Source organism: Stegostoma tigrinum, chromosome 23, assembly GCF_030684315.1.
Source record: "Stegostoma tigrinum isolate sSteTig4 chromosome 23, sSteTig4.hap1, whole genome shotgun sequence".
Taxonomy (NCBI): domain Eukaryota; kingdom Metazoa; phylum Chordata; class Chondrichthyes; order Orectolobiformes; family Stegostomatidae; genus Stegostoma; species Stegostoma tigrinum.
Genome location: NC_081376.1, coordinates 2,973,842 through 2,999,483, shown reverse-complemented (window position 1 = coordinate 2,999,483; position 25,642 = coordinate 2,973,842). Strand labels below are relative to the sequence as shown.

Genomic DNA, 25,642 nt, shown 5'->3' with positions numbered 1-25,642 from the left:
TACCTTGCGAGAACTGTGACAAACACTACATTGGACAAACAGGCAGAAAGCTAGCCACCAGGATACATGAACATCAACTAGCCACAAAACGACATGACCCACTATCACTCGTATCCTTACAGACAGATGAGGAAGGACGCCACTTTGATTGGGACAACACATCCATCCTAGGACAAGCCAAACAGAGACACGCACGAGAATTCCTAGAAGCATGGCATTCCAACCGGAACTCCATCAACAAACACATTGATTTGGAGCCAATCTACCATCCCCTGAGAAAAAGAACAGGAAATGACATCACCCACGCAGGAAATGACATCACCAACCCAAGGAAACCTAAACAGATAAATAGAAAGCGGGACATAACACCAGTGCTTCGTCGGAGGCTCACTGTTGATGTTACCTAGAATGGTGACAAAACATCTGGGAACAAACCGGCAAGCTCAGTGAACTAGCTTACATCTCGAACACAATAAAGACCCACTCTCTTGTGGACCGAGAGGAGGAGAGTGCTATCTTGGAGGTGAAAGGAGGACGTCGGGTTGGCTGTGCACCCTTGCAACCAGTGGATCTTAATGCTGGCTTCGGCCTAACGCTGGTTCAGGGGAGCAGCCAACCTGCAACGATGGCTGCGGCAAGTGCTCGTGCCCCAGGTCAGGGGGTCCGGAACACCATCCGTGTTTCTGTAAAGAAGGTGGATGAAGGTGCACCTGTGGACCGCACCTTCTTCGTGAAGAGGGTCGTGTTGGACTGTTGTGGGTTCGCTGCTGCGGACTTTTACTGCCTGCAGGATTTCCCTGGAGGAGGTTTTTACGACGTGACCTTCAGGAGTTCCAAGCTTTGCGAGCGCTTCCTGGAGGTTTTCAAGGAGAAAGGAGGTGAGGGCCCCCTCTCTGTATTGATCGCTGTCCCGCTGTTCGTGATGCCAGCGCAGAGGAGCCGTATGGTGACTGTACACATGTACAACGTGCACGTGCCAACAGTTGATGTCCTGACCTTCCTTGGAAGGTACATGAAGGTGGAGGGGGACCTAACTGACATGGACCCCTTTGGCATCTGGACCAGTAAGAGGCAGGTCAACGTGACGCTGATGAGGGGCCCGGACGGGAACGTCGTAACCCACCGTCCAGCTTCGCGATCGGCGGGTGCAAGGGCAACCTGACCTATGCAGGGCAACCTAAAGTCAGCCATGCCTGTGGTAGGTCAGGTCACGTGGCGGCCGACTGCAAAGCCACCATCTGCAGGAACTGCAGGGAGGAGGGACACCTTGCAAAGGATTGCCCACAAGAGAAAAGCTGCAACCTTTGCGGGGAAGCGGGCCACCTCTGTAGGGCATGCCCGCAGTGGGGGAACCATCTACGCCCAGGTCGCCGGCAGGGGCAAAGTGGGGCCAGCCTCCCCCGGAGGAGAGGAAGGCACCAGGGCCCTGCAGGACCCCACTAATGTGCAGGAGGGCCAGGTCGTGCAGGAGGGCCCAGCCCCGCAGGATGGGCCCGAGGCCAGCAAAGCGCCCCTGCAGGCTCCGCTCCCCCCCCCCGACAACCCAGAGTTGATGGAGGCGGCGACAGGCGACCCAGGGGAGTGGACGACGGTCCGGAAAGCGAGGAGGAAGGTGCGTCGGCGGGCCCAGGAACCGCAACCATCAGGCGGGAAGAGGCAGCTACAGGGGGTCTATAAGAGCTCCTCTGACGAGGGGGATTCGGAGAGGTCCCACCCGAAGCAGAAGTTAAAGATCTCAAGGGAGAAGGAAAGCAGCACCCCGCCTCCAGGTGACGGGAGGCGTCCTGAGGCTCCCTCCGTCACCCAGTCACGTGCCGCTGGGGCACTGGAGGGCCCCCCGGAACTTCCAGGCGGGAAGGAGGAAACAGCGTGTCCCCAGCCTGACCTAGAGCCGGACTCTCCTGCCTCCATACCCCCGACGGGCGGATGCCACCCGGAAGGCAGCACGGACGGTTTCCTGAGCCCGGAGAGCGTCCAGCAGTTAGCCCGAGCAATGGGCATGAAGGGACAGATAGAGGAGCTGGACCTTGGACTTGGGGAGGGTACTGCGGTCACTGCCCACAATGGGGGTACGAGTTGCGAGCATTAATGTGCTCAGCGTCAAGTCCACCGCAAGATGTGTGTCCACGTTGGCCTACCTGACCACCGTCAGGGTGGACCTCCTGTTTCTGCAGGAGTGCGGGATACCGCACCTCAGCAGGTACGGGAAATGGTCCGGCGCCTGGACCTGTGGGCCTTCGATCTGGTCGGGGGTAACGACTGTCGCTCCTCAGGCCTGGCTATTCTGCTGCGGGGGCGCAACTTCACCATCTCTCAAGTTCAGGAGGTGGTGGGGGTGCGCCTCCTAGTGGCTGATGTCACCTACAGGAACGCTCCCCTGAGGCTGATCAACGTGTACGCCCCAGCGGTACGGAGTGAGTGGTTGGCCGTCCTGCAGCGGCTTCCACCCCTGCTGACTACGTCCAGGCTGGCCATCCTAGGCGGAGACTTCAACTGCATCATCGATGCAGATGGAAGATCCGGCGTGGGGACAGCGGGTGGGGGGAGCCAACTGGATGTCACGTCCAGATTCCTGATGGGCACGGTGAAGGACGCCAAGCTGCTCGATGTCTTCAGCACCCCTGCTGATGGAGTGCAGCAGAGGCGCACCTGGTTGCGGCCAGACCGGTCTATTCGCTCAAGGATAGACTTCCTGTTTGTGTCACGGGCATTCTCGGTCAGGTCCACCGGCGTCGAGCTGGTGTTCTCCTCTGACCACTGCCTCCTGCCGGCCGACTGTCACTTACAGGACGACCAGCCGGCCGGCAAGGGGACGTGGAAGCTCAACACGACTCTGTTGACCCCAGAGAACGTCGAGGAGCTTAAGAGGGAGTACGCTGGTTGGAGAACTGTGTAACCCCTCTTTGGGTCTCCGGGCGACTGGTGGGAGATGGTGAAGGAGAACATCAAGAGGTTCTTTGTCCTCAAGGGTGTTCAGAAGGCGAGAGAGAGGCGGGGAAAGCTGTCGCGACTCCAGAAAAGGGTGCAGAACCTGCTCCTTCTGCAGTTGATGGGGGTCGATGTCACGGAGGACTTCCGTGAGGTGAGGGGCCAGCAAGCCTCGCTCTTCGCCGCGGAAGTCTCCAGGATAACTTCCGGTCCAGGGTCCGCTCTGTGGAGCAGGACGAGACGTGCTCGCGTTTCTTCTTTCAGAAGGTGCACAAAGAGAGCTCTGTGCTTAGCCGGCTGAAGGAGGACGACGGCTCGGTGACATCGTCTCGGCCCGACATTTTGAGGATCAGCAGATCCTTCTATGCCGGACTGTATGACACGAAGCCCACAGACAGCACAGCCTCCGAGTCGTTCCTGTCATCTGTGACGGAGGTCTTAGACGACGGCACGAGGGAGTGGCTGGACTGGCCAATATCCCTGGACAAGCTGACCAGAGCGCTCAAGTCCTTGGAGAGGAATAGGACTCCCAGGAGCGATGGCTTACCGGTCGAGCTGTATTCCGCTCTGTGGGACCTGGTCGGCCAGGACCTGCTGGAAGTGTACGATAGTGCGCTTCAGGCAGGGGAAAATGTGCAAGTCCATGAGGAAGAGCATCATCACCCTCATTTACAAGAGGAAGGGGGAGAGGGAAGAAATTAAGAATTGGCGTCCCATTTCACGATTGAACGTGGACTACAAAATCCTGGCCAAAGTCATAGCCAACCGGGTCAGGTCTGTCCTGGAGTCGGTGATTCACCCTGACCAAACCTGTGCTGTGCCGGCAGGAAGATCGCTGAGAGCCTCGCGCTCATCAGGGATACGATCGCCTATGTACAGGACAGGTGGGTGGACACCTGCCTCGTCAGCCTGGACCAGGAGAAGGCCTTCGACAGGGTCTCTCATGCTTACATGAGGGACGTCCTCTCCAAATTGGGGTTCGGGGAGGGCATCCGCAATTGGATCCGGCTGCTCTACACCAACATCGTTAGTGCAGTCTCGATCAACGGGTGGAAATCGGACAGTTTTCCCATCAGATCTGGAGTCAGGCAGGGCTGCCCGCTCTCTCCTGCCTTGTTCGTGTGCTGTGTGGAGCCCTTCGCCGCATCCATCAGGAAGGACGTGAGCCTGAAGGGTGTGACTATCCCAGGCAGCGGAGGCCTTCAGGCCAAGACCTCCCTGTACATGGACGATGTCGCCGTCTTCTGCACCGATCGTCGGTCGGTGAGTAGACTGTTGGACATCTGCGGCCAGTTTGAACTGGCCTCGGGTGCCAAAATCAATAGGGGTAAGAACGAGGTCATGTTCTTCGGGAACTGGGATGACTGCTCCTTCACCCCCTTCACCGTCAGGACAGACTACCTGAAGGTGCTGGGTGTTTGGTTTGGTGGAGCTGGGGCGTGCACTAAGACTTGGGAGGAGCGTATCACCAAATTGAAGCAGAAGCCGGGCAGGTGGACGCTCCGGCCCCTCTCCATTGCGGGTAAGAACCTGGTTGTCAGGTGCGAGGGGCTTTCGGTACTATTGTATGTGGCGCAGGCCTGGCCTATTCCCTGGACCTGCGCCGCTGCGGTCACCCGGGCCATCTTCCACTTCATTTGGGAGTTGAGGATGGACCGGGTCCGCAGGGACACCATGTACAAAGACCTGGAAAATGGGGGAAAGGGCGTACCGAACGCCACCCTCGCCCTGACGGCTACCTTTGTGTGCGGCTGCATCAAGCTGTGCGTAGATCCTCAGTACGCAAACACCAAGTGTCACTACTTACTGAGGTTCCACCTGTCCCCGGTGTTGCGAAGGATGGGCCTGGCCTCGTTGCCGCGGAACGTTCCGAGTAGTTGGACCGTTCCGTACCACCTGTCCTTTGTGGAGAAATTTTTGAAAGGAAACACCTTTTGACCACAAGGCCATCAGGCAGTGGTCAGCACGTAGTATCCTCGAGACCCTTCGGGAAAAGGAGAGGGTGGATCCCGTCGTGTGGTTCCCCACGCAGACTGCCAAAGTCGTTTGGCAGAATGCCTCATCGCCAGAACTTTCAAACAAGCACAAGGACATTGCTTGGCTAGCGATGAGAGGGGCTCTGCCAGTGAGATCCTTTATGTATGCCCGGAATCTGTGCGCCACCGCATGCTGCCCTCGAGGTGGCTGCGGCAGGGGGGCGAGACTGTCGATCACCTCCTTCTGGAGTGTGCCTATGCGCAGGAGGTCTGGAGGGGGATGCAGTGGTATTTGTTGAGGTTCGTCCCGAGCAGCTCCGTGACGCGGGACTCCGTGCTCTACGGGCTGTTTCCCGGGACGCACACTGAGACCAACATCAACTGCGCCTGGAGCACCATCAATGCGGTGAAAGACGCTCTTTGGTCTGCCCGCAACTTGCTGGTCTGCCAGCTGAAAGAACTGACCCCGACCGCACTCCAAGGTCCAGGATTATGTGCTGAGGGACGCGCTAAAGCTTGGGCTTCCGCCGCCAAGGCGCTGTGGGGAAAGACCACGGTATGAAACCCCTCGTCCAGAATAGAAAAAAGGGCCCGATTTGATAACTGGGCCCAGCTGGCGCCTTCCCCAACTGGTCAGGGGGCCCACTGGGACTGTGCGGGGTGACGACTGCCGGGGTATTTTCTTTGCTTTTTTTTTTCTTCTTTGTTTTTTTCCTTTAGTTGGTGTACGTACCCCCTGGGTAACCCGAAGCGGCTTGCATGACTGGGTAGGTGTATAAATGTTTTATTTTTTGTACATCTTATGAATAAAGTATATTTTTTCAAATAAAAAAAAGTGACGAAACGTCTGAAAACTAACCTTCCAGCTCAGCAATCAAACTCACATCCAAATCCTCAGTATCTCAGGTTGTGCTCCATGGTCACAAGATTTGCTTGAAATCCTCTTTCCTATGGAGTTTGGAATCAGACACACACCAGCCTCAACATCATAGCACATCTCTGACTCACTTTGGATGCATTTCTCCATTTTAGTGCCGCAGCTTGCAGTGCCCTGCCTGGATTGGACAAGGTAGAAGGAGTCATGATGCGTGGTCCGCTGTCCATATCGGAGGTGGCCCTTGACTTAATGTGCGGGGACTCCTGAGAGAAGACTATCCCTTTATCTTGAATGAGGCGCGATAATAACTGTGACCAGCTTCCTGGCAGTAATGTGAGCCTAGTATCTCTGACTCAGGAGGGAAAAGTACTAAAAAACAAAGCAAGGAAATGCTAGACAGGGATACTGCAAGCATCTGAGTAAGCTCCGAATGAGCACTGACAGTGCAGCCTGATATCTTCCATGAGTTTGGTGTGTGTCCTTCAGCATGCGGTGTCCTTGCAGCAGTATTGCAGTGATAGATGTCAGTGGAACATTGAAATACAGAAGCGATATGTCAGTGAATTGGAGACGTACCACAAGGACTCTTCAAAGCTAGTACTTGTCAGCTGCCATAGTCCTTCAACGTAGAACGTTTATGGCCGGTGTCCCAGAGTGCACCCTAAAATGTGATGCCCAGTTTCCAACATGGAGGTGGTTTGGAACAAGCAGCAAACAGAATCTGATTTCCTTATCAAGTTTTCCCAATGTCTAGCTTGTTTAACAAATGTGGTAAAATGGGAATTTGTTTATTAATAAGGCATTTTGTGATGATAACAAGGCATTTAACAAGCAGTAATGACTGTCGGTTGTCATCTTACCACTGGTAAGTGAGAATCTCATCAGTTCTCGTAAAGAATTATCCAGACTCGAAATGTTAGCTTGCTCTTTCTCCATGGATGCTGCCTGACCCACTGTGATCTCCAGGACTTCTGGTTTTCAGTAGAGAATCCCACTTATTCCATTTCTTTATGCTTTTCACAAGTGGTGTGAGATGATTTCACTAAACCTGTTGCTTAGTTGTATTACACATCTCACCATAGGCCATGTTGCTGAGACCCCTGCAAGAGTCCATCCTACATCCTTGAGATCACTCATGTTTGTGTTGTTTCAAGAGCTGGATGCCTTATAAAGATTGTTACTTGAAGACAAGATCTACCCTCTGCAACCATGGCTGATTGCTCTGCTACACAGCTCCCTGACTGAGGAGAGGCCTAGATACAGTGCAATCCATGTTTCCACCAGGGCAATCATGAAACAGATGACTGGCTTCCTGAACATGAGGTTCCGGTGGTTGCAGTCCAGCTCAGTCCAGTCTGCTGCTTTGTATTCCTCACAGTCCTGTGCTCTGCATAACTAAAGCAGGCAAAACGGCAATGTGATAGACACTGAACTTCAGTTTTCTGAGGAGGAAGATGAGAACATTGAGTGGGAGGAACATCACCTTTGGCATGATAGAGTAATGCAGTGTCAGCCACTACAAGTCAGACAGGAGTAAACTGGTACCCAGTTCCAATAGATTTGAACTGGCTGCAGTGACTATTCATTAATTATAAATTTGTGAGACATGAGGCAAACATTGCGTTTGTTTGTTTCTTCACTTTTGCTGCTGTTCAGTAAAAGTTAATATGTTCCACTAGGTGAAGGCTTTCCTAGTGGCCTGGATTTTCCAAAGTCAATCTTTCAGGTGGGTGCTGCATGTGGAACGTCCAACAATGCATTTTCTAAAGGAATTGCAGGGAAGTTCAGTTTTGCACTCTGCAATTCTTCTACGTGTGGAACCCTCCAAAAGGCTCCATTTAAATTAGACCTCAGAGCATTTTGATGAAATAAAGTAAAATAGTAACCCAGGAAAAGTTAGACCATTAAATATATAGTCTGTTAAAGTACATAGTATAACTCCGGTCCATTTGTAACACCGTTCCCCACCCCCACTTTACCCAACTCCCACTGCCTGACACAACTCCCTCCTCCTCCACCCCATCTCTCAGCTCTACATGACCACACTATTCTCACCCACCAGACCACACCCAACCTGATCCCACCCCGCATGCCCTGGACAGTCCGTTCCTGACCCCAGGCCGACATGGTCTGATTCTTCCCACTGCCTTGCCCATGAAAAGAAGAACCTGAGCTCCAATCTGCATGAGATTGCCACCTTCAGAAAATTCAGCCCATTGTGCAATCCCCAAATTTTCAATTTGTGCTCATTATGGCTCAGCCTAGGCCACTATTATTTTTTTCTGAAGGGTTCAATAACAAGGGGGTATACTGAAATTCAAAAGCTTTAGAGAGGTATTAAGGAAAAGCTTTTTCACCCAGAGGATGGTGGGGTACTTGAATGCACTGCAAGAGAGGGGGGTTGAGGTGGGAAACCTCACAACGTACTCAAAAGTACTTGGATGAGGATTAGAAGTGTCACAACATTCAAAGCTGTGGGGGTCTAGCGTCAAAGAGTGGGACTACTATAGGTAATAGTATATTTTTGGTGTAAAAGTGATGGACCCAAGGGCCTCTTCTGTACTCTATGATTCTGTATCTTTCGTGAATGTATTCAGTGACTTGACCTCTGCAGCCTTCTGTGGTAGTGAATTACACAGGTTGGCCACCCCCTCCCCCGCAGAGTGAAGATATTTCTCTTCCTATCAGTCCTAGATGGCCTACTCCATATCCTGAACCCTGGTTCTAGACTGCCCAACAAGGGCAACATACCCCAACCCCCGGAAGCATTCTGTCCGGCTCTTAGAATATTATGCATTTTAGAAGAAGGAGAGGGGTTCTGATTAAACTGTGGTGAATATAGCTCCAGTCAAATCAATTTCCTGTCATACTACAGTCTTGCCATCCCTAGTATCAGCCAAGTAAATGTTCATTGCACTTCTTGTATGGTAAGTATGCCCTCTGTTAGGTAGGGAGGCCAAAACCGCACACAGTACTCCAAGTGTAGTCTTTCCAATGCCCTGTATAACTGAGCAAGATATCTCTACTTCTGAACTCAAATCCCCTTGTAATGAAGGCCAACATACCTTTGCTTGCTGCAGCGACGTGTTTACTTTCATTGGCCAGTATACAAGGACACCGAGATCCTTTTGTACCGCCACATTTTCAAGGATATTTGTCATTAAAATAATACTTTGCCTTTGTTTCTCACTCTAAAGTGTATAACTTTATGTATAGCAATGTTCTATATATTTGGCATATATTTATCCACACAATTAACTTGTGTAGAGCACCATGCAGCCCTCTTGTTGCCCCAAATGATGCACAGTGGCTCAGTGGTTAGCACTGCAGCCTCACTGCGCCAGGGACCCAGGTTCAATTCCAGCCTCGGGTGACTGTGCGGAGTTTGCACATTCTCCCTGTATCTGTGTGGGTTTCCTCCGGGTGCTCCGGTTTCCTCCCACATTCCAAAGATGTGCAGGCTAGGTGGATTGGCCATGCCAAATTGCCCGTAGTGTTCAGGGGTGTGTGGGGGATGGGTCTGGGTGGGATGCTGCAAGGGACGGTGTGGACTTGTTGGGCCGAAGAACCTGTTTCCGCACTATAGGGAATCTAATTTAATCTAATCCTCGTACCTCATAACCCGCTGTTTTGTGTCACCAGCAAACTTGGGAAGTTGTATTTGGTCTCCTCATCAAGGTTACTTAAATATGTTATGAATATCTGAAGCCCAAGAACTGATCCTTGCAGTACACCACTAGTCACCACTTGCCACCCAGAAATAGATCTATATATCCCCACTGTGTTTCTGGTCTGTCAACCAATTTTCAATCCGTGTCAGTATATTACCCCAAATCCTTTGTGCTTTAATTTTGTCAATTAACCTTATATGTGGAACCTTATCAAAACTTTATGAAATTGAAATCAGCGGGTTCTCCTTTATTTATTTATTTAATGAGTAAAATTCTCAACTGTGTTATACGTAATTTCTGTTGTATAAATCCATGCTGACTTTGTCTAATTCTTTCCAAGATTTCAGTTATCACATCTCTTAATATCAGTGTAGCCTTTTCCCCAGTACTGGTGTGAGGCTAACTCGTGAAATGCTGTGTTTTCTTTCTCCTTTCTTTTATGAAAGCAGTGACATTTTCCACCTTTGAATCTGTAGGAACTGCTGCAGAGTCTCTAGACTTTTGGAAAGCGGTCATCAGTGCATCCAGTATTTCCAGGGTCACTTCCTTTGGTATTCAGGGATGTAGATTATTAGGCCCTGGGGATTGTGAGCCTTTAACCCCATTACGCTCTCCAGCACCATTTTTATTTTCTAATACTTTTTTTTCAATTCCTTCCTCTCACCAGACCTATACTCCCCTCACACTTCTGGAAAACTCTTCGTATCCTGTTTTGTGAAAAGAGAACCAAAGTATACGTTCAAATCTTCTCCCTTTTCTTTTGCCCTCGGTTATAATTTCCTTCAATTCTGATTGTAAAGTACCTACATTTGTCTTCACTATCTTATCCACTTCGTATAATTATAGAAACTTTTACAGTCAGTACTTATGTCACTTGGAATTTTACTTTTCGTATTTTTCGCATCTCAACCAATCCTTTCAGACACAACAGAGAATGAGGTTATTAATAAGGAAAGGCAGTTGATGGAGTGAAATTGTGGACACAGGGATGGTTTGAAGTGTGTATACTTCACTGCTAGATATCAGAAATATGGCGGATGAACTTAGAGTATGGGTCAGTTTGGAGCTACGATGTTGTGGCCATTACAGAAACTTGTGTAACTCATGGACAGGAATGGTTATAGGAAGTTCTGGGATTTAGGTGCTTCAAAAGAATTGGGGAGGGTGGTAAAAGAGGCGGGGGAGTGGCATTGCTAGTCAGGGTTAGTAGAGCAGCTACTGAAAGACAGTTCAAGAATGATATATCTGCAGAGTCATTTTGGGCAGCTACTGAAAGACAGTTCAAGAATGATATATCTGCAGAGTCATTTTGGGTTGAGGTCAGGAATAAGAAATGAGCAGTCACATTGTTGGGGATAGAGATAATGGGAACTGCAGATGCTGGAGAATCCAAGATAATAAAATGTGAGGATGGATGAACACAGCAGGCCAAGCAGCATCTCAGGAGCACAAAAGCTGACGTTTCGGGCGTAGACCCTTCATCAGAGAGGGGGATGGGGTGAGGGTTCTGGAATAAATAGGGAGAGAGGGGGAGGCGAACCGAAGATGGAGAGAAAAGAAGATAGGTGGAGAGGAGAGTATAGGTGGGGAGGTAGGGAGCGATGGGTCAGCCCAGGGAAGACGGACAGGTCAAGGAGGTGGGATGAAGTTAGTAGGTAGATGGGGGTGCGGCTTGGTGTGGGAGGAAGGGATGGGTGAGAGGAAGAACAGGCTAGGGAGGCAGAGACAGGTTGGACTGGTATTGGGATGCAGTGGGTGGAGGGGAAGAGCTGGGCTGGTTGTGTGGTGCAGTGGGGGGAGGGGACGAACTGGGCTGGTTTAGGGATGCAGTTGGGGAAGGGGAGATTTTGAAACTGGGGAAGTCCACATTGATACCATTAGGCTGCAGGGTTCCCAGGCGGAATATGAGTTGCTGTTCCTACAACCTACGGGTGGCATCATTGTGGCACTGCAGGAGGCCGATGATGGACATGTCATCTAAAGAATGGGAGGGGGAGTGGAAATGGTTTGCAACTGGGAGATGCAGTTGTTTGTTGCGAACTGAGCGGAGGTGTTCTGCAAAGTGGTCTCCAAGCCTCCGCTTGGTTTCCCCAATGTAGAGGAAGCCACACCGGCTACAGTGGATGCAGTATACCACATTGGCAGATATGCAGGTGAACCTCTGCTTAATGTGGAATGCCATCATGGGGCCTGGGATAGGGGTGAGGGAGGAGGTGTGGGGGCAAGTGTAGCATTTCCTGCGGTTGCAGGGGTAGGTGCCGGGTGTGGTGGGGTTGGAGGGCAGTGTGGAGCGAACAAGGGAGTCACGGAGAGAGTGGTCTCTCCGGAAAGCAGACAGGGGTGGGGATGGAAAAATGTCTTGGGTGGTGGGGTCGGATTGTGAATGGCGGAAGTGTCGGAGGATGATGCGTTGTATCCGGAGGTTGTTGCGGTGGTGTGTGAGAACGAGGGGGATCCTCTTTGGGCGGTTGTGGCGGGGGCGGGGTGTGAGGGATGTGTTGCGGGAAATGCGGGAGACGCGGTCAAGGGCGTTCTCGATCACTGTGGGGGGAAAGTTGCGGTCCTTGAAGAACTTGGACATCTGGGATGTGCGGGAGTGGAATGTCTTATCGTGGGAGCAGATGCGGCGGAGGCGGAGGAATTGGGAATAGGGGATGGAATTTTTGCAGGAGGGTGGGTGGGAGGAGGTGTATTCTAGGTAGCTGTGGAGTCGGTGGGCTTGAAATGCACATCAGTTACAAGCTGGTTGCCTGAGATGGAGACTGAGAGGTCCAGGAAGGTGAGGGATGTGCTGGAGATGGCCCAGGTGAACTGAAGGTTGGGGTGGAAGGTGTTGGTGAAGTGGATGAACTGTTCGAGCTCCTCTGGGGAGCAAGAGGCGGCGCCGATACAGTCATCAATGTACCGGAGGAAGAGGTGGGTTTGGGGCCTGTGTAGGTGCGGAAGAGGGACTGTTCCACGTAACCTACAAAGAGGCAGGCATAGCTGGGGCCCATGCGGGTGCCCATGGCCACCCCCTTAGTCTGTAGGAAGTGGGAGGAGTCAAAAGAGAAGTTGTTGAGGGTGAGGACGAGTTCGGCTAGGTGGATGAGGGTGTCGGTGGAGGGGGACTGGTCGGGCCTGCGGGACAGGAAGAAGCGGAGGGCCTTGAGGCCATCTGCATGCGGAATGCAGGTGTATAGGGACTGGACGTCCATGGTGAAGATGAGGTGTTGGGGGCCAGGGAATTGGAAGTCCTGGAGGAGGTGGAGGGCGTAGGTGGTGTCACGGACGTAGGTGGGGAGTTCCTGGACCAAAGGGGAGAAAATGGAGTCCAGATAGGTGGAGATGAGTTCGGTGGGGCAGGAGCAGGCTGAGACGATGGGTCGACCAGGGCAGGCAGGTTTGTGGATTTTGGGTAGGAGATAGAAACGGGCCGTGCGGGGTTGGGGAACATTGAGGTTGGAGGCTGTGGGTGGGGGGTCCCCTGAGGTGATGAGGTCATGAATGGTGTTGGAGATGATGGTTTGGTGCTCGGGTGTGGGGTCATGATCGAGGGGGCGGTAGGAGGTGGTGTCGGAGAGTTGGCGTCTGGCCTCGGCGATGTAGAGGTCAGTGCGCCACCCTTGTCTGCGGGTTTGATGGTGAGGTTGGGGTTGGAGCGGCAGCTGCCCGTTCTGCGGGGGAGAGGTTGGAGTGGGTGAGAGGGGTGGAGAGGTTGAGGCGGTTAATGTCTCGACGGCAGTTGGAGATGAAGAGGTGGAGGGAGGGTAGGAGGCCTGGGGGTGGTGTCCAGGAGGAGGACTTGTGTTGGAAGCGGGTGAAGCGGTCAGTGGAGGGAGTGTTAGGCTCCCGGTTGAAGAAGTAGGCATGGAGGCGAAGACGGCGGAAAAACTGCTCTGTGTCCAATTGTGACTGGTATTCGTTGATGTGTGGTTGTAGGGGGACAAAGGTGAGCCCCTTACTAAGGACTGACCGTTCGTCCTCAGTCAGTGGGTGGTCTGGGGGGATGGTGAAGATGCGGCAAGGCTCAGTGTCGCTGTCTTCTCTGGGGTTGCTGGCTGTGGAGGTTGTGGGCGGAGCGATGAGGTCGTCGGCCGTGGGCGGGGTCCCTCGGCGCTGGCCGTGGGTGGGGTCATTGTTGGGTTTTTTTTTACAGACCCCCAAATAGTTGCAGAGAAGTGGAAGAGCGGATTGGGAGGCAGATGCTGGAAAGGTGCAGAAGTCACAGGGTTGTAGTCATGGGTTACTTCAACTTTGCAAATATTGTTTGGAAACTTTTTAGTTGTAATAGTTTTGATGGAGTGGATTTTGTCTAGTGCATTCAGGAAGAATTCTGTAGATTTCTGTGTAGATAGACCAACATGAGGAGAGGCCATTTTGGATTTGGCCTGTTGGTAGGAGAGCATTTTGGTCGTAGCAGTCATAACTCTGTTACTTCTACAATAGCCATGGAAAAGGAAAGGTACATACAGCAGGGTAAGGTTTATAATTGGAGGAAGGGTAATTATAATTCAGTTAGGCAAGAACTGGGTAACATAAAATGGGAACAGATGCTTTCAGGGAAGAGCACTGTAGAAATATGGAGATTGTTTAAGGAATGCATACTGCATGTGCTCGATATGTTTGTCACTAGCAGGCAGGGAAGATGCAGTCAAGTGAGGGAGCCTTGTTTCTCAAAAGAGGTCGAACGACTAGTTAAGAGGAAGAAGGATGCTTGTATAAGGTTTGGAAACAAGGATCAGAAAAGGCTCTAGAGTTAGCCAGAAAGGAGCTGAAGAAAGGATTTAGGAGAGCTGTAAAGGGGCATGAGAAAACCTTGGCAGATAGGATCAAGGAAAACCACAAGGCTTTTTACACGAATGACCAGAGAAAAGGGTAGGGCCGATCGAGGTTGTAAAGGGAATTTGTGCACAGAGCCTAAAGAGATAGGAAAGGTCCTCAATGAATGCTTTTCTTCGGCATTCGCAACTGAGGGGTACTTAGTTGTAGGGGAGGACAGTGTGAAACAGGCTGATAGGCTAGAGGAGATGGATGTTGGTAAGGAAGATGTACTAGGAATTAGATAAGTTCACCGGACCTGATGGGATTTATCCAAGGATTCTATGGAAAGCGAGGGAAGAGATTGCAAGGGTTTTGGCGATGGCCTTTTTGTCCTCACTGGCCACGGGTATAGTGCCGGAAGATTGGAGAGTGGCAAACATCATTTCCTTTTTCACAAAAGGGAATAGGGATAACTCTGGATATTGCAGGCCAGTTAGTTTGACTTCACTGGTGGGTAAATTATTGGAAAGGGCTCTGAGAGATAGGATTTATGATCACTTGGATAGGCACAGTTTGATTTGTGATAGTGCATGGATTATTGAGGGGTAGATCATGCCTTACAAACCTTATTGAATTCTTTAAAGAGGTGACCAAACACCTGGATGAAGGTAGAGCAGTGGAAGTGGTATACATGGATTTAAGTAAGGTGTTTGATTAGGTTCCCCAGGGTAGCCTCATGCAGACAGTAAGGAAGCATGGGATGGGGGAAATATGGCAGATTGGATTCAGAATTGGCTGACCCTTAGAAGACAAAGGGTGATAGTGGATGGAAAATCTTCAACATAGTGTTCAGCTACAATTGGTGTGCCACAAGGATCTTTCTGGGTCCTCCACTATTTGTGAGTTTTGTAAATGATTTGAATGTAGGAGTGGAAGGGTGGATTAGTAAGTTCACGGACGATACGAAGGTGGGTCGAGTTGTGGATAGTGTGGAGGGCTGTTCTAGGTTACAGAGGGACATTGGTAGGACGCAGGGTTGGGCTGAGAAGTGGCAGATGGAGTTTAACCCTGAAAAGTGTGAAGTGATTCATTTTGGAAGGACAAATTTGAAAGCAAGAGTACAGGGTTAGCGCAAAGATTCTTGGCAGTGTGGAGGAGCAGAGGAATCTTGGGGTTCATGTCCATAGTTCCCTGAAAGCTGTCATCCAGGTGGATAGAGTTGTTAAGAAGGCATATGGTGTGTTAGCTTGCATTAATAGAAGGATTGAGTTCCTGAACCGTGAAGTTATGCTCCAGCTATACAAAAACCTGGTTTGGCCACAACTCGAGTATTGTGTCCAGCCGCCTCATTACAAGAAAGATGTGGAGGCATTGGAAAAGGTGCAGAGGAGATTTACCGGGATGTTGCCTGGAATGGAGGGAAGGTCTTAAGAGGAAAGGTCGAGAGAGCTAGGGCTTTTCTCTTCAGAACGATGAAGGATGAGAGGTTACTTGATAGAGGTGTACAAAATGATCAGAGGTATAGATAGAGTAGACAGCCAGAGACTTTTTCCTTGGGTGGATGTAGCTATTACGAGGGGCTATAGTTTTAAAGTGAGTGGAGGTAGATATGGGGAAGACATCAGAGGTAGGTTCTTTATTCAGAGAGTGGCAGGGGCGTGGAATGCATTGTTGGAGAGGGTAGTGGATTCGGCCTCATTAGAGGCATTTAAGCAGCTATTAGATAGGCATTTGGATGATAGTATAAGGTAGGGGTGGAGGTTAGATCGACCTTAAATTTAGGGTAAAAAATCGGCACAACATCGTGGGCTAAAGGGCCTGTACTGTGCTGTACTGTTCTATGTTCTATGAATTCTAAATTGCTCCCAGTCCTCAGGCTTGCTGTTTATTTCTGACAATTATCTGTGTCTTTTCTGATTTAATACTGTCCCTGATTTCTTTTGGAAGCCATGGTTAAGCTGTCTTGGTTATTTCATTTTTGCACCAGACAACCATGAATAATTGCTGTAATTCATGCATATGATGCTTAAATATGAGCCATTGCTTATACAAAGTCAATCTTTTGTAAGGTTCCCTATCCATCATTGCCATCTTACACCTCATACCTTTTAATTATCTTCAGGGCCCTAGTTTCATATTAAGTAAACCTTTGAAAACTTAGTTCAAAAGATAATATGTAAGTCCCCCGTGCTAACCTCATTCACATTTATTCCTCTGGTGCAATAAAGTAAGAAAATTAGGAGAATGCGTTTCATAGCCTTGTTTTTCCTTGCATTTCAAAGATGGGAGTGATCTGATTGACATGATTAAAGTTTTGTAAAGGATTCAGTAGGACACCAAAAAGTGAGTCTCATGGCTGATACCAAGGGCACAAAATATCAGATGCCCAAGAGGAGTGTAGAGTGTAAAGATGTAACTTGAAAGGAGTTTAGGAGAGTTAAAAGTGGGTATGAAAGGCTACTGGTAGGTAAAATAAAGTTCTCCAAGTTGTTTTACAGGGTCATTTAAGAGTGAAAGGGTAATGAGGGAAAGAGTAGACCATGGTGGTACTTTTGAGTGCAAACCCAGAGGATGTAGAGCTTTCAATGAAGACTTTGTGTTGTTGCTCACTAATGAAAGGGTCATTGTGGATTTTGAAATCCAGGAAAAGGTTTGTGATACAATTAAAGAAATTAGCATAGACAGAGAGGATGTTCTGAGTGGTCTGTCAAGCTCAAAAATAAATAGATCTCCAGGGGCAGATGAAATATATCCCAAATTGTTGAATGAGGCAGAGGAGGAAACAGTAGGGATACTTGCAAAAATTTCAGATTTCTGTTTGGCCACAGCAAGACTTGGGTAAAGTTCTACGTGGGAGACTGAAAACAGAGGTAAGAGACCATGAGATCCAAGAAAATTTTATAAATTGAATCCACAGTTGGCTAAGTGGCCAGAACCAGAGGGTGACAGTTGAGAGGTGTTTATCTGGCTGGAAGCCAGTACCCATTAAGGTCTCTCAGGGTCAGTGTTGGGGCCGTTGCTGTTTGTGGTTTATATAAATTATTTGGATTTAAATGGGGAGGGTTGATCAGTAAGTTCGCAGATGAGGCACAAATTGTTGGGTTGATAAATAGTGATCAGGATAACATTAGACTAGAAGAGGACATAATAAGGGTTAATCAGTGGCAAATGGAATTTATTCTGGATAACTGTGAGGTGGTACACTTGGGCAAGATCAACAAGGCAAGTGAATAGATGATGGATGGTAGGACCCTGGGAAGCATTGAGATTCAGAGGGACCATGGTGTGCATGTACGCTAGTCCCTTGCAATAGCAGGACTAGTGGATAAAGTGGGTAAGAAGGAATAAGGTATACTTGCCGTTTCTTAGTCAAGGCATAGAATTTAAGAGCGGGGAGGTTATGTTGAAACTGTTTGAAATGTTGGTTTTGTCACAGCTAAGGTATTGTGTGCAGTTCTGGAATCCATGTTATAGGAAAGATGTGATATCCCTGGAGATGTTGAGATTTCCCAACATACCGCCTGGGCTGGAGAGTTTCAATTATGAAGCGAGATTGGACAGCCTGGGTTTGTTTTCCTTAGAGTGGAGGAGATTGAGAGGAAAACATTATTGAGGTGTATAAAGTTATGAGCAGCTTAGATAAGGTAGACAGGAAAAAACTTTTCCCCTTGATAGAGGGACCAGTGACACGGGGGAATAGATTCAAAGTAAAGTGTATAAGGTTTAGAGGAGATGCGAGGAAGCACATTTTCATCCAGAAGGTGGTAGAACTCACTGTCTGCAAGGTGTTAGAATCAGGAACTCTCAACATATGAGAAATACTTAGATGTGCATTTGTGATGCCAAGACATACAAGACCTTTTGGCAAAGTGCTGGGAGATGGGATTAGAATAGTTAGCTGGTTTATTTGTGTCCACATTGATCAGAATCAGTTAAAGGGCCTTTTTCTGTAGATCTCTCTTATGCAAAACGATATCCTGTCAGAACAGAATCAAAAACAAAGTAAAGCTAGCCCATTTAGATGCAAGATCAGGAAGTGCTTTCCACACAAGGTTAATAGATATCACAAACTCCCTATTCCCAAAGTCTGAAGGTACTGGGGCAAGTTAAACATTTTTGTCAGGTAAAGTTCATCAAGATTGTGGAGTAAGGTAAAGTTGAGGTTCTGCAAGCCTAAGCGCAGGGCTTCCATCTCCTGCAGCTGTACTGTGAAGTTAATTTGTGAGAACATTAGAGATACCTCTGATAAAACCGAAGGGAAACATGAAGATCCTGCTTAAACATAGCTTAATAAAGGGCTTCTCTGCTATTCCTCTTTTTATACCAATGGTGATGACTTAAAATGATTTTGAAATCTGTTCAGTGTAAGCATATTTTCAGATGTCCAAAGGAAAAGAAATACAAAAACTGGTTTCTGCCAGATTTGCAGGGTATTTCCAGCATTTTGTGTTTATTTTATAAGCTGTTGCACTGCACTCCTCTCTGGCCTGCCCCAATCTGGTAATGGCTTTGTAACCTAGCTTGAGCATTTCAGAAAAGTCACCTTGATATTTTGTTTTGCAACTTAAAAATATTACTGTAATCTTTTCAATAATAGAATAGCCCAGTGATGGAGGAGCCTGTAGCAATTAGAGTTACCTTGGAAACTAAACAGTTTGATAGAATTATGTGAGGTATTTTCTGGTTGTAGAATACACAAGTAAATGGCTGAGAGTCGTTGATATTTTAGGATGTAAATTAGGCAGGTAGCTCTGAAATGTAACCCTTGAGCAAAGCAAATGTGTCTGACAGTACTTGAAGCTTTAAAGCAAACAACTTTATATTCTAATAAAAGCAAAATACTACAAATGCTGGAAGTCTAAAGTGAACACAGTGTGTGCTGGGCCAAACCAACCTGTAGAGAAGGAAATAGTTAACAAAATTTCAAGTCTGATGTAACTGCTGTTCAGAACTGAAAGGAGCTGTAAAATCGTGTTTTTAATGCTGTAGACAAAGCGGGAGGAGGAGCAAGTGGAACAGGTAGTGAAGGTGTCCAGAGGCAAAGGTGAAAGGGTTGCTAGTAGTGACGAGGAAAATTAGAGGTTGTAGGATGTGTGTAAATGAAAAGGAGAAAATGTGCCTGCTATGCTGACAGCAATACCAAACAAAGTCAACAAGATACATATGCTCCTCAGATGCTGCTTGGCCTGCTGTGTTCATCCAGCTATGAAGAGAGACTAGATAGACCGGGGTTGTTTTCTTCAAAGCAGGGAAGGCTGAGGTAGCAGGCGTGCAGAATCTGATTAAAATTACAATTCTAGGGGGCATCGATGGGAAGAACTTTTTCTAAAGTTTCTAAATTTTTTTTAAATGTGTGAATAACCAGAGGTGCTGTTTTAAGGTAGGAGCAGGAGGCTTAATGGGGATTTGAAGAAAAGTTTTCACCCAAACAGTTCTAGGTAACTGGAACTCACTGCATGAAAGGATAATAGAGGCAGGAACTATTTAGATGAGTACTTGAATGTCATAGCACTCAAGGCAAGGAGCCAAGTGCTGGGAAATTAGATTAGAATAGCTCGGTTTGATGACCAGTGTGGACATGACTGGCCAAAGGGCTTCTTTCTACTGCAAAAGCTCTGACTCTAATATTGAGTCTGAAAGACTGAAAAGTGCTAAAGCAGAAAATGAGGTGTTCTTCTTCCGGCTTAAATTTATGCTTTGTTGGGGCATTGTACCAGGCCCGGGAGGGAAATATTTACAAAAGAAAAATGTGGATTATTAAAATGGCAAGGAACTGAGATGTGGGGATGATCCTATGAACTGGGCAGTGGATTCCTGCAAAGCAATCACCCAATCTGCATTTGGTCTCACCAGTGAAGGAGACCATATTGTGCACAGCGAAGGCAGTAGACTTGACTGAAAAAAGTGCAAGTCTCCTGAGTATCTCACCTCCATTTGTTCTCTTGAGTTGACATAATAGACCCATCATGTTATTGTGAGGTCATGTCCATATCATCCCTATACTAACATCACCGAAGCATATTATGTGATCATTTGTTTCATTGCTTTTTATGCATTCTTGCTGTGCACAAATTAGCTGTCATGTTTTCAAACCATGTACCTATACCTTAAAGTGCTTAATTGGTTATAAGGCACTTTGGAACATTGATCTTAAGAAAGGTACAATATAATTGCCCCTCGTACTTGACCGTAAAGAAAGCATGTTACAAATATTGTAATATTATTCATTTTTATATGTACATGGCCCGTAACATTCATACTGTGAGCTGTGGTGAAGAAATGATTTGCACTGCTTGTACACGCCAACTAAAATTAGCATCTACTTTTCACAGGAGACTATTTTGGAGTCTTAATGGAGGCTAAGGTACTGACCTTTCCTTTCAATATCATGGAGAATCCTATGTATTGGGGGAGCACATTAGTCTACTTGGGCTGGGCTGTCATGTGAGTATGTAACTTAAAATCATGTGTATTTTCTTCTTGTCTTTGCCTTCTTTGCTCACTCCTAATTTTCAGTTTTCCTTTCATAACATAGAGCCTTGAAATTTTCATGAAAAGGTGAGATCTGAATGCTAATGTGACTATTATTGTCCAATCTTTTAATGCATAAGTTAAAACAAAATACTTCTAATCACACTTTGAATAAAGCAATCACTGATAATTATTATTTACAATGAATTACAGAGAATGATTTTTAAAAGGCATGTGGTAAGGCACTATTTAGGACCCTTAATGAAATGAATCTTTATGGTATTAAAAATAAGTTGACTAAAAAACAGAAACCAACGAGTAGGGGTTAATGCAGTTTCTGGATGGGCAGCATTTTTTAAAAGGAACACTTTGGATATTACTATCCTATTGGCATTTGATGACAAGCCCTAACTGCCCTTAAGTGATTAATTAATTAATTAAGTGCACTTATTTTTACATTCATTCATTCATGGGACATGGGAGTCTCGGCTGGGCTAGCATTTATTACCCATCTATAGTTGTGCTTGAGAAGGGGTGGTGAGCTGCTTTCTTAATTCACTGCAATCCATGTTCTGAAGGTAAACCTACAGTGCCCTTGGGGAGGAGATCCAGGATTCTGAGTGACATGCTAATATATTTCCAAGTCAGCAGTGAATGGCTTGGAGGGGAACTTGGAGTTGATGGTGTTCCCACTTATTTGCTGCCCTTGTGCTTCTAAATGGGTTTGGAAGGTTTTATCTGAGCATCTTGTAGGTGGTACGTACTGCTGTTACTGAGCGTCAGTGGTGGAGGTAGTGGACGTGATTGCAGTCAAGTGGATTGAACAAGGTCAAGCTTCACGAGTGTTGTTGGAGACAGATGAGAGCCTTGTAATGGTGAAAAGGCTTTATGGATTCAGGAGATGAGTTACTTGCTGCAGGATTTCAAACTTCTGACTTGCTGTTGTAGCACTAGTCACTTCTGGTCATTGGTAACGCCCAGATTGTTGATTTAGTGATGGTAATGCCGTTGAATGTCAAGGTGACAGATGGTCATCACCTGACACTGTGTGGCTCAAATGTTATATACTACTATTCAGCCCAAGCGTGAATGTTAATCTTTTTGCAATCGAACACGGACTGCTGCAGTATCTAAGGAATCCCGAGGTATGCAGAACATTGTGCAGTTATCAGTGAGCATTCCCACTTCTGACTTTATCATGGAGTGAAGGTCATTGACGAAGCAGCTGAAAATAGTTGGGCCTAGGCCACTACCCTTCGAAATTCCTGGAAAGGTGCCTTGGAACTGAGATGACTGACCTCCAACAACCACAACCATTTTCCTATGTGCCAGGAATGCCTCTAACCAATACAGTCCTGACTTCTGCCTTTATAGATGGTGGGCAGACATTGAAGAGACAGGAGCTGAATTATTCGTAATAGAATTCTGAGCCTGCTGTTGTAGTACAATATTTTGTATGGCTAGCCCAGTTCAGTATCTGGTCAATGGTAACCCCCAGGTTGTTGACCATGGGGAATTCAGTAATGGGAATGTTGAAGGGTAACGGTTAGATTCTCACTTGTTGGTGATGGTCATTACCTTGGAACTTGTGTGGTATGGATGTTATTTGCCACTTTTCATCAAGGCTTTGATATTGTCCAGGACTTTCTGAAAAAGGACAGTATAAATATATCTATAATATATACCTTAAAATATATAGTAATATATTTTAATCTTGACGGTCATGCTTTTAGCTCTAGTACTTTGTTTTATCATAACAAACTGTTCCACTGTACAGCACTTCAGGTTCTCCGCTTTAAAGATAATGAAATTATAACTGAACAAATGAATTGGCTTTGGAGTGATGATCAAATAGTTATAAATTAGAATTTTAATTTTGCACATTAGCTACACTAATTGACAATTTTAGATTTTAAAGCTGTAATGAAACATGTCGATTTGGTTCTAGAGATTTTAGGTCTCTCTGTAATACCCATAATAAATGCATAGTCATTTAATTTAAAATTCTGTACAGAAACATTTATTAAGAACTTTGTGTATTTGGAATGAAATTAATTACCTTGAATGGGACATTGTCAATCTGTTACAAAATGTCCAAAAACTGACTTAAAATTTAAAAAGCAATCTAGATTAATTTTATTAGATTTGGGTGCTTTTTTAATTAAATAATTACCTGAATTAACTTGAGGTAATATATTATACATTAATCTGTCTTCTAACTGCCGCTCCATTAGTGGTGGTAATATACTTTTTATTCCATTTCCAAGAAATACAATTTAAATTCACCAATAAGAAGCTTGCCTTAAGTAAGTTTCAATGCTAGTTAATTCAAGCTCAAAAGTTTTAAAATGCAGAAAGCCATTAATTGGCATCAGGATCACCCATGAGATACTATATCGACAGCTAGGAAATATCTCACATTCTAAGATGGAGTTGATTCAGCCATTAAAGGAAGTCCCTGATCTACAAATGTCCAATTTATGAACGCACATACTTAAGAACATGATCCCATACTGGGTTGTGATTTCAAAGATCTGACACATGAATGTTTCTTGTACTTAATCAGAGCTGCTTAATAATTCCTGCATTATATTCTGACTCGCATATAAATCAACTTGCGACTGGACTCCAGAACTGAACCCTTTCACAGCTCAGGACTGCCAGACCTATTCGCCATATCAACAGAGAGTAATTCATTGTCACTTGCAAAATTAATCTGTTTTGGCTGCCTCACAGTATGTTGGCAGCAGGTATCAGCTCAGTGGTGCATAGATAAGGTGCATAGCCTTCTTCCTGGGATTGGTGAGTTCAAAACTAGAGGGCATCATTTCAAAATGAGAAGAGAAAGATTTTAAAAGGGTCTGAGGGGGCAACTTTTTCTCACAAATAGTGGTTCATATGTGGAATGAACTTGCAGGAGAAGTGATAGATGCAAGTACAGTTACAACATTTAATAGACATTTGTGTAGATGCATGGATAGGAAAGGTCTAAAGCGAAGTGGGCCAAGCACAGGCAAATGGACCTAGTTTTGTTTGGTAACTCGGTTAGCATGAACAGTTGGACTGATGGGTCTATTTCAGTGCTGTATGATTCTAATTACGAAACAATTTACAGGGTAAAGCATTAATAACTTCTGAATTTGTTGAGCCCATAGCAACTAGTGCATGCTAAAGTTCCAAAAGACAGTTAGAATAAATGAATCATAATGGTTGCAGCAAGGAAAAGGCCATTCAGCCTGTTACTTCTATGATAACGCTGCACAAAGCGATTCCATCTATGTCCAGCCCTTTCTCTGTAGACCTACAGTTTTTTTTCTCTTAAGATAATTTCCAATTCCTTTTAAAAACCAATTTGAAACAGCCTCCACCACACACTTAAGCAGTTCAGTTCAGATCCTAATCATGCACTGTAGGATAAGAAAAACTGTTTCCTCTTGTCACCTTCAGTTCTTTTTACTGTTTTATTTTAAATAGAATCCTCAGGTTCTTGACCCTTACATTAACAGGAACAGTTTCTTCTGATCATCTCTGCTCAGATTGCCCAAGGTTTTGAATGTCCCGAATATAACACCTCTCAACGTTCTCTTCTGTAAAGAGATCAACCCAGTGTCTCCAGTTTATCTACCAAATGAAATCTCTCAGCCCCACGAAGATTCTTTGATGTTTTGCTGGTTTTTCCAGAAGAGAAATCTCCAGTAAACAAGTTCAAATATTGTACTATCCATGCTGTCTGCATTCCTAGCTAAAATAACTTTTTAAAAAGTGCATTACTAATTATGAAAGATAAGCTAAATAAATTCAAATTAGATAACACTCGCCAGGCTCTCTTTCTTAGGCAACCCCCAACTTTAGGGATAACTTGTTTCCATTTCCAGTCCAATGTGTTGTGAGATGACTAATAAGCCTAAAGTGGGCAGCACGGTGACTCAGTGGTTAGCACTGTTGCCTCACAACGCCAAGGACCCAGGTTCAGTTCCACCCTCGGGCGACTGTCTGTGTGAAGTTTACACATTCTCCCTATGTCTGTATGGGTTTCTGAATTTTCTGAAGAAGGGTCCTGACCCAAAACATCAACTTTCCTGCTCCTCTGATGCTGCCTTGCCAGCTGTGTTCCTCCAGCTCCACACTGTGTCATCTCTGACTCCAGCATTGGCAATTCTTATTATCCCTAACCAAAACTGTATGCAGTACTCCAGAAATGGCCTCACTAATGTCTTGGACGACATCAACATGACTCTCAACTCCTATACTCAGTGCTCTGACCAGTGAAAGCAAGTGTGCCAAATGCCACCTCCACCACCCTGCCGACTTGCGACACCATTTTGAAGGCACAATATACCTGTGTCCCTCATTCTTTGTCCATTCTCTCTAGCAATATCCACCTCAGAACTTAAGTTTTATTCTGGCTTCCAGCACAAGTCATGGTCAGTTTTCAAAATATAAGAAAACCAATAAAGCAATGCTGCCCTGACAAACCACATTAAAAATCGGTGACATTTCTGTCTGCTTTCAGGGTTGTGGTCATGTGCTCAAACTTTAACAACTGTTACAAATACATGAAAGGACCGGGCATTAAGTCGGGCTTCAGTCATCATTTCCTATCAGATCATTGTCATTTCACCACAGTCCTAGCAACTGATGAGTAATTGGAACATTGTTTCAACAAACCCAACTTCTTAAATGAAACATTGCTAGATCAGCAACTTTGTTGACGACATTGTTTTCAAACAAGTGACCCTTTTTAGAGTTTTCTAGCAGCAAAGCAGGCATTAAATACTGTGTTTTCAAGCTTTGAGACTTCCTTTGAGATGCAGAAAGATTTCCAGGCTGGCTGCTGGTGGTATGAATTTTCCAGGCAGGGATAATTGATAGTTAAGCTCTTCTCTTAATCTCTTGCTCTTTGCCTCCTGTCATAGCATCATTGAATCCCTACAGTGCAGAAGGAGGCCATTTGGCCCATTGAGTCCACACCAACA

The 25,642-nt window shown here is 46.6% G+C and overlaps 1 protein-coding gene across 1 annotated transcript in view; it reads left to right on the top strand.

Moving 5' to 3' along the window:
* pemt (phosphatidylethanolamine N-methyltransferase) overlaps window positions 1-25,642 on the top strand; it is a 151,442-nt gene that overhangs the window by 99,392 nt on the left and 26,408 nt on the right. The window contains exon 5 of the mRNA XM_048552447.2: window positions 20,528-20,639. Coding sequence (XP_048408404.2) covers window positions 20,528-20,639 — 112 coding nt within the window. The remainder of the gene's footprint in view (window positions 1-20,527; window positions 20,640-25,642) is intronic.